This window comes from Chaetodon trifascialis, chromosome 24, assembly GCF_039877785.1.
Source record: "Chaetodon trifascialis isolate fChaTrf1 chromosome 24, fChaTrf1.hap1, whole genome shotgun sequence".
In the NCBI taxonomy this organism is placed as follows: domain Eukaryota; kingdom Metazoa; phylum Chordata; class Actinopteri; order Chaetodontiformes; family Chaetodontidae; genus Chaetodon; species Chaetodon trifascialis.
Window position 1 is genome coordinate 14,955,486 of NC_092079.1, and position 12,569 is coordinate 14,968,054.

At 47.5% G+C, this 12,569-nt stretch overlaps 2 protein-coding genes across 5 annotated transcripts in view; one reads left to right on the forward strand and one right to left on the reverse strand.

Moving 5' to 3' along the window:
• dytn (dystrotelin) overlaps nucleotides 1–4,487 on the forward strand; it is a 10,396-nt gene extending 5,909 nt beyond the window's left edge. The window contains exons 8-13 of the mRNA XM_070993892.1: nucleotides 1–44; nucleotides 188–350; nucleotides 469–521; nucleotides 598–739; nucleotides 1,853–2,312; nucleotides 2,892–4,487. The exon at nucleotides 1–44 is cut by the window's left edge and continues 78 nt beyond it. Of these exons, the coding sequence (XP_070849993.1) occupies nucleotides 1–44; nucleotides 188–350; nucleotides 469–521; nucleotides 598–739; nucleotides 1,853–2,312; nucleotides 2,892–3,031 (1,002 nt within the window). The 3' untranslated portion in view covers nucleotides 3,032–4,487. The remainder of the gene's footprint in view (nucleotides 45–187; nucleotides 351–468; nucleotides 522–597; nucleotides 740–1,852; nucleotides 2,313–2,891) is intronic.
• A 17-nt stretch (nucleotides 4,488–4,504) lies between these two features.
• On the reverse strand, nucleotides 4,505–12,010 carry zdbf2 (zinc finger, DBF-type containing 2). 4 transcript variants are annotated; one of them, XM_070994138.1, is made up of 11 exons: nucleotides 11,917–12,010; nucleotides 10,939–11,038; nucleotides 10,436–10,476; nucleotides 10,273–10,303; nucleotides 9,654–9,750; nucleotides 9,391–9,548; nucleotides 8,597–9,266; nucleotides 8,325–8,450; nucleotides 7,863–8,239; nucleotides 5,572–5,737; nucleotides 4,505–5,492 (listed from the first exon to the last, which is right to left on the reverse strand). In XM_070994138.1, exons 3-11 carry the CDS (start codon nucleotides 10,455–10,457, stop codon nucleotides 4,611–4,613), a joined length of 2,529 nt encoding a protein of 842 aa, XP_070850239.1. In that variant the 5' UTR covers nucleotides 10,458–10,476; nucleotides 10,939–11,038; nucleotides 11,917–12,010; the 3' UTR covers nucleotides 4,505–4,610. The 4 variants fall into 4 exon arrangements, with proteins under 4 accessions (XP_070850239.1, XP_070850236.1, XP_070850237.1 ...); XM_070994135.1 differs by having other exon boundaries at nucleotides 10,273–10,476; XM_070994136.1 differs by having other exon boundaries at nucleotides 10,273–10,476; nucleotides 11,729–12,000.
• Between the last annotated feature and the right edge of the window lie 559 nt (nucleotides 12,011–12,569).

Sequence of the window (12,569 nt, forward strand, 5' to 3'; positions counted from 1 at the left end):
GAGGGTGGGAGGGTCATGATGTGGGTGGAGCCAGGAGAGAACAGGTGAGTCAGGTGTGACAGACATCAAAGTTTGTTTAATGTTTTTAACTGAAGACGTCTTGAAATAACCGCAGCGTCAAACTCGTTAAACTCTTTCTATAACTGAAGTTTTTGTTGATTTGTTGTTGGATTTGTTTGTTGATTAGTGCTCCGCCCCCCTCTGATTCTTCAACACAATTGGCCGCCTCAGCTGTCAGTCATAGTCCCTCCTCTGACAAAGATGTTTCCCACGATGCCTCGGCGCGGCCTCCTCCCTGCTCGTCTTCCTCTAAAGCTCTGCAGACCGATGAGGAGACTCCGGCTCCGCAGGTGACTCTGATGACATCACCAGGGTCACTGTCCTGACAGTGACGACTCCTGGTTGAATGTTACAATACGATTCAATGTTAATGTTTTTGTAATCATAACGTCTGTTGTTGTTGATTAGTGGAACGCGGCCACTCTGCTGACTGAGGTCAGAAACCTGCAGAGAGACAGATGGTGAGGAACCACAATCAACCAATCACAGAGCGGTCTGGAGGTACAGGTCATCAGCTTCTGCTTTGTTTATCTTCAGGCTATTGGAGCAGCAGTTGCAGGCCTGGCGGGTCACCGTCCAATCAGAGCAGGGCGTCCTGGAGGACAGGTGCTCTGAGATGGAGGTTTCTATGGAAACGTTGAGAGAGCACAACCTCTGTCTTCAGGGCATGCTCACACAGGTGACCACGCACAGGTGACCACGCACAGGTGACCACGCACAGGTGACCACACACAGGTAACCTGGACAGGACAGATGACATCTGAACATCTGAGCAGCTCCGGAATAAGTGAGAATAATGTAACTAGAAATACAACAAAATACAAATAGAAACATAACCATGAACATGAATAGAAACATAACCATGAACATGAATAGAAACATGACCATGAACATGAATAGAAACATGACCATGAACATGAATAGAAACATAACCATGAACATGAATAGAAACATGACCATGAACATGAATAGAAACATGACCATGAACATGAATAGAAACATGACCATGAACATGAATAGAAACATAACCATGAAGATGAATATGACGCTGGCCATAAACGTTTTGTGGGATTCAGTCCACTGTAAGAAAAGTCAACTGAGTATGAAACGTTTTTGAACCCCAGCTGTGAAGTAAGAATATAAGAACTTTATTTGAGCACATGATGTCAATTGTGAGGTTTGATGACATCATCATGTGGTGAAAGAGTCTTTTTTCTGGACACTCTGGAAAGTGTTTGACCATGTTTCACAGTTGCTCGCCGGTGACGGAGGTCTTATATTTATCGAAGTACAGCTGCCAAACGAGGAATTCAAAGTTTTCATGTGAGCTTTGTGCACCACGTTAGTTTAGCACATTAGCACGCTAACATCAGCTAACTGCCGGTGTGTGTTTCAGTGCTGAGCAGTGAAGTCTGAGATGTCCTTCAGGGACGTTTTCTCTTCATGTTTGTCGACAAGCTTTGTGTTCTGAACGTCACCTTGTAATAACTGTTAAAAACATTTTTCCAGTGTTTCAGTTTGAGCTCCAGGATTTTTAAGCCAAACTGAGAGAAAATCAGTCTTTTTTTGACATTTCTTAAAATAACTTTCCAAAGCACATGATGACACTGAACTGCATGAACGTGTCCCAGAACCTTCGTCCCCTCAGCATCTTACCTGCAAGTCCAAAACTCACTGAATCTACTGTGAATGTTAAGTGAATTTAAAGGTCAGTGATTGGCTGTTTGGTAGAATGCTGAAATGCATGCTGGGAGCAGAGATGACTATCAGTTCTTCAACTTTCCTCATTCAGGCTCTGAACAAGATGGAGGCTCGACAACACGCCAACAACACGCCACAAAGCGCTGTCACGCCAACATGTGACACACAGAGAAGCACAGAGGATGAGGGAGAGGAGGATGAAGACGTGCTGCTGAAGACAGAGGAGGAGGAGGAGGAGGAGGAGGAGGAGGGGGAGGAGTGGAGCGAGGAAGAACGACAAACTCCATCTGTCACAATGCACCTGGACACACCTGGGTTACATGACATCCACTGTGAAGAAGAGGAAGAAGAGGAGTCCGCAGGTGACAGCTTCCTCTGTCAACCAACAGATCAACAAAGTGGAGCAGAGGAGGCCGAACCACAGGAAGAGGACGCCTGTCTGTCTGAAGAAGAGGATTGTGGGACACGTAGTCCAGAGGAGCTGCTGCAGGAGACAGTGGACAGACTGAAGACTGTGATGGAGACAGACAGGTGGACAGAGAGACAGACAGGTGAGTCACGCAGACCCAACGAATGATTTACCGTAAATATCGTCAGGAAGGAATAAAGACGAAGGAAATGAAATGGCACGTAGAAATGAAAACCTCCGAGAGGAAAGCAGAATCAAAGCAAAGAAGCACAAAATCAACCAACTCAGTTCAGTTCGGTAAATGAGGCAGCAGTGACGTTCAGACAGGAACCTGGACTGATCAGGTCCAGGTCCACCTTCAGCCTCCGAACGGAGGAACGATCCATCGTGAGTCGACGAGGCGGCGCCACGTTCTTCTGGTTTTCCACTGGAACCTTGAACGGTGCCAAAAAAGAACCAGGAACCAGGTTCTACCCACGAGGGCCAATGGAAAACCAAGAGAACGGTTCTATGAGGTGGAAATGAGGCAGAACTGCAGAGAGAAGTGTTGCAGGTGTTTCCACCAGGTGTGGTGGTTGCTATGGTTATGTCTAAATTTACAGTCGGTAAATCTGAAGTTGGTTTTCACGAACTGTCTGCAGGACACCTGAAGTTCACACGTCATGAGAACAAAGTCTGACACCATTACACAATTTTCATGCTTTTAATTTTCTGTTTCCAGGTGTCAGGAAGAGGGTGGAGCTTCTGGAAGCTGCAGACCAGGTGGGCAACTCCATCCATCACCTGGTGGACGCCGTGGGAACAAATGTGGATGAGCAGGTGACTCGTACTCGGGTTATAAAAGCTGTTTATTCAACATGAACTTATTGATATTTAAATAAAGATGAGTGTAAAGGTATAAAAAGACATCAAGAGCAATCAGACAACAACAAAACCTGAAGAAAAGGTACCACCTCACCTGACACCTCAGGTGTGTTCGTGTCACAGGAGCTGCCAACATTATCAGAAAATGATTTCATCACATTCAAGCTTCATTTTCCATTTGTGTGCAGGTGATTTCTTTTAATTCTGCGATTCATTCAGAGCGTCGATTCAAGACGTGACTGACGTTCTCCTGCTGAAGAACCGTCAGCTCCACGTTCTGCTGCTCGAGTCCTGAATGACACCAGAACCCACATCAGACCTGCTTCAAGGCTTCACGAGGCTGGACTTGGTGAACCAGGACGGCTCTGAGATCTGCAGCAGAGCAGAACGTCAGTGGTTCCGCTTCGAGCCAAAATCTGATATTTTTAATGGGAAACTAAAAAACATCCATTGAGAACGGCTTCACGACGCGTTCAGTTTAATTATTCTACGATTTCATTCATCATCGTTACTTTGTTCCATTTTAGTAACATTTCAGTGTTTTGGGATAAAACGTTTATTTTCATCGTTTTAATGCTTCTTTTTTGATCTGAGCTCCTCGTCTTTTATTGTTTTATTCAATTTCAATTCTTTTGCTGTTTGTTTGCTTTACTCTCAAATCACTTGAAAAACATTTTCAGATTTCCACACAAACAGAAAATGAGAATGAGCTTTGATGTTAAAGATTTTCAGTTTCATGAATCACACTTTTAAAATCAATTGTTTTTACGTCTTATTTGGTGATGTGTCACAAAATTCATCATATTAATCCTGCAGGACAAAATTTTATTTTAAATTTAAAATGCAATTTCTTCCATTTCCCTCTTCCAATTCTTTTTATTTTACTGATGAAAACCTCAAAAATGAAAATCCAACGTTCATGTTTGAAACGAAGCTAAAAATGTTCTAGCTGTGACAGAGAAATTAGAAATTTGGCAAAGCAAATGAAAAAATTCTTAGAAATTGTTTTAGTTTTCTCATCCGCACACACAAATGTAAAATGACACTTTCAGATTGATGATTCCAGTTGAACATTGACGTCAATAAACTTCCATACAAAGTCCAGCAGCCTCGTTTACAGACGGACCCTGAATGCCTCATCAGTCACTGACGTAGACTTTGATCCTCATTCGTGTTCGGATCCACCAGGTTTCATAATCTCATCAAGATTTATGGATCATTGAATGTCTTGACGTCTGTGTGACAAGCGAAGGCAACGTCTGTTGTCTGAATTTCTAAACGTGGCTATTACCTGAACAGGTGTCCTGCTCCAGGACAGGTGTCCTGCTCCAGGACAGGTGTCCTGCTCCAGGACAGGTGTTCTGCTCCAGGACAGGTGTCTGGCTCCAGGACAGGTGTCCTGCTCCAGGACAGGTGTCCTGCTCCAGGACAGGTGTCCGGCTCCAGGACAGGTGTCCTGCTCCAGGACAGGTGTCCTGCTCCCAAACGGCGCTCTGGCACCTGGACAGCTATTCTGCTACATGAACAGGTGTTCTGATACCTCAACAAATATTCTGCTACCTGACCAGGTATCCTGCTACCTTCGAGTCCTCTCGCAGCCCCGCCCCCTCCGGGCCCTCCCCCGGCGGGGTGAGGGAGGCTGAGGCGGGCCTGTTGAGCCGGGGACTTTCCTGCCGGGTCCTGTGCGTCGCAGGCCTTCTCTCCTGGGTTGCGGGGGCATGGCCTGAGCCCTGGTTCTTCTCTTGGAAGGTGGGGGACGTGTCTTCTCCCTCCTCCCCCCCCTCCCCCTCTCTGCCTTGCTGTGAGGTGAAGGGGGCGGGGCTTGGGACGTCCTGCCCCGCCTCCTGACTGTGTCTTTTTTGTCAGACTGTGAGTCCCTGCTGAGCGTGCTCAGGAGGAAACTGCTGGCGTGGCTGAAGGCGGTGTCTGATGACCTCTGACCTTTGACCCTGGAGGACCCTGCTGCCCCTTCCCCCGGCGGCCTGTCTGTGTTCAGGTCTGGACTCAGACTTCTGAACAGCTGACGGACGCAGGGCGGCGGCAGGCTGGAGCCGCGGCGCCACAGGAAGCCTTTGGGGGGATTCTTCAGGATGCGATTGTTGCTGGGGTCGTAGAACCGGACAGGAAGTCGTTTATATTTGACCTTTAACCCCTGCAGATCCAGCGGACGCCTCTTCTTCCTGCAGCGTTTGGGGGCAGAGCTGGGTGCAGGTGTGTAGGTGGGGGCGGGGCCTGAGGGGGAGCAGAGCAGGTAGACCAGAGAGGTGCGAGTCTGCAGAGGTGTGATGATGTTTGAGTACGACGGAGGAAGGTAGTGCCACGTCTGTGCATCAGGAGTCCTCTCTGCTGCATCCTGATTGGCTGCAGGGACACTGATGGGAGGGGCTTGCGTATCCGCCAGACGGACAGCCGGGACGACCAGTCGGACAGTCTGAGTGCTGTGACTGACTTTGACCACCTGAAGGAACAAACACAGGTGTCATTTTTCTACCAACAGAAAATGACTCCAGATACTGAAACCTGTCCGTCATTCTCACCTGACACCTGGACGCCACTCTGAAGGCCCGCCTCTTTCTCCTCCTCCTCCTCGTGACATATGCCGAGTCATCTTCATCACAGTCCAATAAGGGCAGGACGCCGCTCTCTGGCTCCACCCCCTTATTTTCGTCACGCTCCTTCTTGTTTTGGCTCCTCCTGCCGTACCTGACAGTGATGACATCAGCAGAAACACAAACGTTCAGTGACTCTATCTGAAAATATAGTTTATGTTGGTGTACTGCAGTATTGGACAGTAAGATGTGTTAAACATCCAAAGTATATGTAAGACATAATACAAGTCCACAGCAGTCCATCGAAGTATCAGAGTACACTATCAGAGTACACTGAGTATCAGAGCACACTATCAGAGTACACTATCAGAGTACACTGAGTATCAGAGCACACTATCAGAGTACACTATCAGAGTACAGTGAGTATCAGAGTACACTATCAGAGTACACTGAGTATCAGAGTACACTATCAGAGTACAATGAGTATCAGAGTACACTATCAGAGTACACTGAGTATCAGAGTACACTATCAGAGTACACTGAGTATCAGAGTACACTGAGTATCAGAGTACACTATCAGAGTACAGTGAGTATCAGAGTACAGTGAGTATCAGAGCACACTATCAGAGTACACTATCAGAGTACAGTGAGTATCAGAGTACAGTGAGTATCAGAGTACAGTGAGTATCAGAGCACACTATCAGAGTACACTATCAGAGTACAGTGAGTATCAGAGTACAGTGAGTATCAGAGTACAGTGAGTATCAGAGCACACTATCAGAGTACACTATCAGAGTACAGTGAGTATCAGAGTACACTATCAGAGTACACTGAGTATCAGAGTACACTGAGTATCAGAGTACACTATCAGAGTACAGTGAGTATCAGAGTACACTGAGTATCAGAGCACACTATCAGAGTACACTATCAGAGTACAGTGAGTATCAGAGTACACTGAGTATCAGAGTACACTGAGTATCAGAGCACACTATCAGAGTACACTATCAGAGTACAGTGAGTATCAGAGTACAGTGAGTATCAGAGTACACTGAGTATCAGAGCACACTATCAGAGTACACTATCAGAGTACAGTGAGTATCAGAGTACACTATCAGAGTACACTGAGTATCAGAGTACACTATCAGAGTACAGTGAGTATCAGAGTACACTGAGTATCAGAGAACACTATCAGAGTACACTATCAGAGTACAGTGAGTATCAGAGTACAGTGAGTATCAGAGTACACTATCAGAGTACAGTGAGTATCAGAGTACACTGAGTATCAGAGTACACTATCAGAGTACAGTGAGTATCAGAGTACAGTGAGTATCAGAGTACACTGAGTATCAGAGCACACTATCAGAGTACACTATCAGAGTACAGTGAGTATCAGAGTACAGTGAGTATCAGAGTACACTGAGTATCAGAGCACACTATCAGAGTACACTATCAGAGTACAGTGAGTATCAGAGTACAGTGAGTATCAGAGTACACTATCAGAGTACAGTGAGTATCAGAGTACAGTGAGTATCAGAGTACACTATCAGAGTACAGTGAGTATCAGAGTACAGTGAGTATCAGAGTACACTATCATAGTACAGTGAGTATCAGAGTACAGTGAGTATCAGAGTACAGTGAGTATCAGAGTACAGTATCAGAGTACAGTGAGTATCAGAGTACACTATCAGAGTACAGTGAGTATCAGAGTACAGTATCAGAGTACAGTGAGTATCAGAGTACACTGAGTATCAGAGCACACTATCAGAGTACACTATCAGAGTACAGTGAGTATCAGAGTACAGTGAGTATCAGAGTACAGTATCAGAGTACAGTGAGTATCAGAGTACACTATCAGAGTACAGTGAGTATCAGAGTACAGTATCAGAGTACAGTGAGTATCAGAGTACAGTGAGTATCAGAGTACACTATCATAGTACAGTGAGTATCAGAGTACAGTGAGTATCAGAGTACAGTATCAGAGTACAGTGAGTATCAGAGTACACTATCAGAGTACAGTGAGTATCAGAGTACAGTATCAGAGTACAGTGAGTATCAGAGTACAGTATCAGAGTACAGTGAGTATCAGAGTACACTATCAGAGTACAGTGAGTATCAGAGTACACTATCAGAGTACAGTGAGTATCAGAGTACAGTATCAGAGTACAGTGAGTATCAGAGTACAGTATCAGAGTACAGTGAGTATCAGAGTACATGCAGTAGAGAGTCTATCACTGATGCTATGTTTTGCATGTAACAGTACAGGTGAGTCGATATCATACCTGGCCAGAGACTCGCTGTCGAAGTAGCAGATGAATCTCTGCTGTCTGAACTGCTGGACCAAGTTGTCCACCTTCTCCTCGTCCTCCTGTTCAATCTGGGCCCAGGTCTTCCCCCTGAAGGACTCTGGGATATGTGCCGGCGCCGGCAGGACCTCCTCTATCGGCAGAGTCAAGAAGCCCCCGAGCGGCCTGGCCCCGCCCCCCGCTTGCTGCTTGCTGTGCAGGGCGGAGTCAAGCTGGTGCGAGTACACCTGGTCCTCCAGGTCCACCTGAACGTCCATCAGATGGCTGAGGTCCTGCTCGACTATCTTGCTCACCTGGACAGGTGCTTGTGAGGGCGGCGTGTCGCTGAGTGTTCGTCCTCGCTGTAAAACCACCTGGAGAGAAATGTTCCAGCTTTACCACAAACCCACAAACCCAAAACAACAGAATCTCCCAAGCTGGTGCCTGACTACCCCTTACCTGTACAGGTGAGTCCCAGTCATCACTTTGTGTTTCCATGGAGAGGGGAAGGCTGAAGTGGAAGCTCTCCGTCTCCTCCTGCTGGCAGGTAGTGGAACTGAAGCCATAACAGCACATCTGGATCACCTGATGTCCAACATGAATGTAAAACACCGCTTAGTCTTCTGCACGTTTACATCACCTGTGAATCTGTTTATCTTCACCTGCAGACCGCTGACGATAAACAAGATGAACAACAACAACGCCAACAACCACTGAACAGGCGGACGAACCTCCTCGATGGTCTGGTCCACGGGGTCGGTGTGGTCCGAGGAGAAGGCCTCCTCTTTCTGAGCCTCCCTCCTCTCCCTCTGCCAGCTCAGCCAGGGCCTCAGCTCTGCAGGGGCCCGGGGGCCGGAGTCTGGACAGGGGCCCGGCCTCAGCTCTGCAGGGGCCCGGGGGCCGGAGTCTGGACAGGGGCCCGGCCTCAGCTCTGCAGGGACCCGGGGGCCGGAGTCTGGACAGAGGCCCGGCCTCAGCTCTGAGAGGGGCCTGGAGCTGAGGTCTGGACACATGTGGGGCGGCGAGGACGAGGAGTCGCTGGTTTTCCTCCTGTTCGTCTTCCTGTGGGCCTTCCTGTGGACAGGGGGCGTGGCCTCCATGCGTGGAGGCTGGGTCTGTGCGTGTGACGAGCTCGTCGCCCCTGTGGCAACAGTTCCTTCTTCCTCCTGCTCTCTGATTGGTGCATCCATCTCCTGAATAGCCCCCTTTGTGATTCCGGATTGGCTGTGTGTGGGGTCATCTCTCTGCTGATTGGCCATCTGACAGGAGGCGTCGTCAGAGCTAGGTAGGCGCTCACGGGTGCCCAGCGACCGGCTGTCGTTGTCGGAGTAACAGAGTTCATCAAGCTCCTCCCGCGGCGATGGAGGGGCGAAGACGGACGGGAGGTCAGCGTGAGACGGCCTGACGGAGACATAAACACGTGACCATACCAAACATACACAGGTGCATACACACGCTGCTGCAGGGCAGGTGTGTTTAAATCACCTGGAGTCAGGTAACAAACAGGTGTGTTTGTTTTACTTACCTGGGGTCCTTGTAGCGGTGCGGGTGGTGCTGCTGGACGTCCAACAGGAAGCGCTCCAGCAGGGTCAGTTTGGTTCTGCTGCTGCTGGCGGAGGAGGTGGTGCTGGAGCCTCGGGAGGACGCCCGGACAGAATCCAGGTGTCTGAGACTGGACAGGTGCTGAGAAGACATGGATGATGTCATCTCTGTGCCATTAATTCTGATTGGACAGCTTCAGTTGTCACATTCAGGTGGACAGATAGAGTCTGTGTCAGGTGTCCGTACCTGGTCCAGGTTGCTGTAGAGGACTCTGCAGTATCCACAGTAACCCTGCCTGCTGGGCTGACACCTGGACGGACCCGGCTGAGACTCCGCCCACATCCTGTCCGCCAGAGCGAGCAAGAAAAAACCTCGAATCAGCGTTTAGTATTTAAAGATCCTCAAAGCTGAACCAGCTGAATGGAACACGTCCCGTCCCCTCGGACAACCAGTACTACGACCACACGTCCAGAAAGACTTTACGTCTCACGTGTCACAACAAAAGGTGACAACAGGAGACAACGAGAGGACGAGGTCCAGAGACACTCAAACAGCTGAGACGATTATTCACTTCAAATCAGTCTGCAAAGACTCTGAAACAGCTGGAAGCTTCTGGCTGTTGTGATGCCTTTCTTTTGGTACGTGACAGCAAACTGAAGAAAACAAGACACCTGAAGACATTTGTCCCGGACACCAGACGTTTCATCGACTAAATAAATCACCGATTAACCGAGAAAATATCTGGCAGATTAAAACCACAATCAGAGCTGCGTTTTCTTAAATTCTGAGAAAACTGATTGGTGGAGGAACATTAAGACTTCCACCATGTCTGATCAATAATGAGAATGATTAACAGGTAACTCACCTGCTCGTGGATTCAACCTTCCTCTGGTCATCTGAGACACACACACACACACACACACACACACACACACACACACACACACACACACACACACACACAGTATAATCAGCGTGGTGAATGAAATGTAAAATATGTGAGACTGTGATGGTGTTTGAGTTTTCACCTTCATCGGAGGAGTCTGACATCCTGCTGCTGGCTGGAGATCTGAAACACGTTTTACAGCCGATCACACGTCAGATGTTCTACATATCAGATTTATTATTTCATATTCAGAATATGATCATTGGACAGCTGCAGCGGCTTCAAACTGTGTGTTTTTACGTGTCGAATCAGAGTTCATGTGATATAATGTGAGACATCCAAGTCAGAGTTACTACTGAAAACCAAAGAAAGATGGCCGCCTCAAGTGACTCCATCCCAGCGTTTGACTGTGGGACAAACAGTATTTTAACATCCAGGTGAGCAGCAGCACGCTGTGCGTTGAGTGGAAGCTTAAATTGATGCAGTGGAGAAGAAATGATGTCGGCTGACTAAAGTTTACAGTAAAACTGAATTTTCGTCAAATCAAATCTCGCTTTTCTACACGACGTCTTTCTGCCTGATGTTTGTAGAAAAGGAGCACAGTAACATTAACAGAGAAACATTAATTATGCCAGTGAGTCTCACCTGGAAGCAGTGCAGTCAGTGACTTAACCGTCCAATCAGTGCGCTCCATGCTGTAACCAACGGTAACCAGGTGAGAGATTCAGGTTGAGAGTCCATGAGCCTGAAGAAAGATGTGATTTAACAACAGCTGGAGAAACTTTGTGGGAAATCTGAACAATCAAAGAGATTTCCAGTCTGACGTTAAAACGAGACAACGTTCAGTTGATGGATGAACACGGAAACTGATTGACTGATCGATGTTTCTGTCAGTTATGACTGATGAAACCGAAGCGAGACAAAATCAGACGAGCTGCAGAAAATAAAGTGACGGATGAATCATTGCATTAAATAATCTATTAGTCTGTGAGACAACAATCAATCAATCAATCAATCAATCAATAGACGTGATCAGCGTGTCTGGACAGTCAGCTGCTGTCATCCATTTCTAACCGAAGTTCTTAATTTGAATGAATCATTCATTTTGGCTCTTTGTCTCTGAAGGTTTGGAGACGTCCACATCAAAGAGTCACAGAACTCAGTTCAACAGACATTTCACACCTTTCAGGTCAACTTTCTGTGTTATGATCGATAATTCATAGAAAAGAAATCACTTCATGATTAATCAGAATCTGCCCTCTCTCTCTGACGTGGACCAATCAGAGTACAAATGTAACTCCGCTGTGACTGGCGATTGCTTCACACTGCTCTCCGATTGGCTGGCTGTGTGAAGCTAACTAGCTGCAGCGCTAACATCTCCCGTTTAAACCCGGTTCATAAAAACCGGATTAACACCGGGTTAACAAACACTCACAGTAACCATGGTGACCCCACTGACGGTGACGTGTCTCCACCGTTACAGCGGCTGTTAGCGTTAGCAGCCGGCTAGCTGTTAGCATGCTGTTAGCCCATTAGCTGAGCAGCTGTCCGGGTGCAGGTGATTGGCTTGTTCAGGTGAATGACCCGTATACTGAATAATCGGTAATCGATCCGTTTGATTACCTGCAGCTGTTTGCTTGTTGTTGTTTACTTTCACGCAGATTAAAATCTTCTTCCGTCGCGCGCTGCTCTGCCGCTCTGTTTAGCTTCCGGTCTGCCTCTTCTTCTGCTGCTTAATCTCCGGCAGGGCGGGAATTGTCTCACAACAGCAGCGTAATGCTGCCGCCGACAGGTCAGAGAGGAAACTACATGGAGTCGATGGCCGAGTTTAAAACAAGTAATATTTTAGGTTCCTCAGTCGTCACTGTTAGCCTCGATGGCAGCTTCATGACGTTGTCACCTGGCCTGATCCTCAGGTAATAGGTGAGACACGTCAGAGGACCATTAGTGAAATTTCTGTCCATCATTAAGACGTGAAAGTCAGTCTGTCTAGAAAGTTTCGGGAACTTCGAATGGATCTTCAAGATCAGTCACAAAAACCATCAAAGGCTCTGAAGAAACTGGTTCTCATGAGGACTGATCCAGGACAGAAGACCAGGAGGTCCTCTGCTGCAGAGAAGTTCATCACAGCCAGCAGCTTCAGAAATCAGCTGTGAAGACGACGGCTGAGAGCGAAGCTAAAGGAGGCTGACCGTGAAGATACGAAACCAACGTTTCCTCGTGTTCTTTATAGTTCTGATGTCTGAGGCGTTCATCTACAACAGAAAACAGACCGC

Coding starts and splice junctions, on each gene's coding strand:
- zdbf2 (XM_070994135.1), bottom strand. CDS start 10,457: ATGTCAGACTCCTCCGATGAAGGTGAAAACTCAAACACCATCACAGTC. Junction 9,751..10,272: donor AAGGTTGAATCCACGAGCAG/GTGAGTTACCTG, acceptor TCTGGCGGACAG/GATGTGGGCGGAGTCTCAGC. Junction 5,738..7,862: donor GACAGCGAGTCTCTGGCCAG/GTATGATATCGA, acceptor CATCACTGTCAG/GTACGGCAGGAGGAGCCAAA.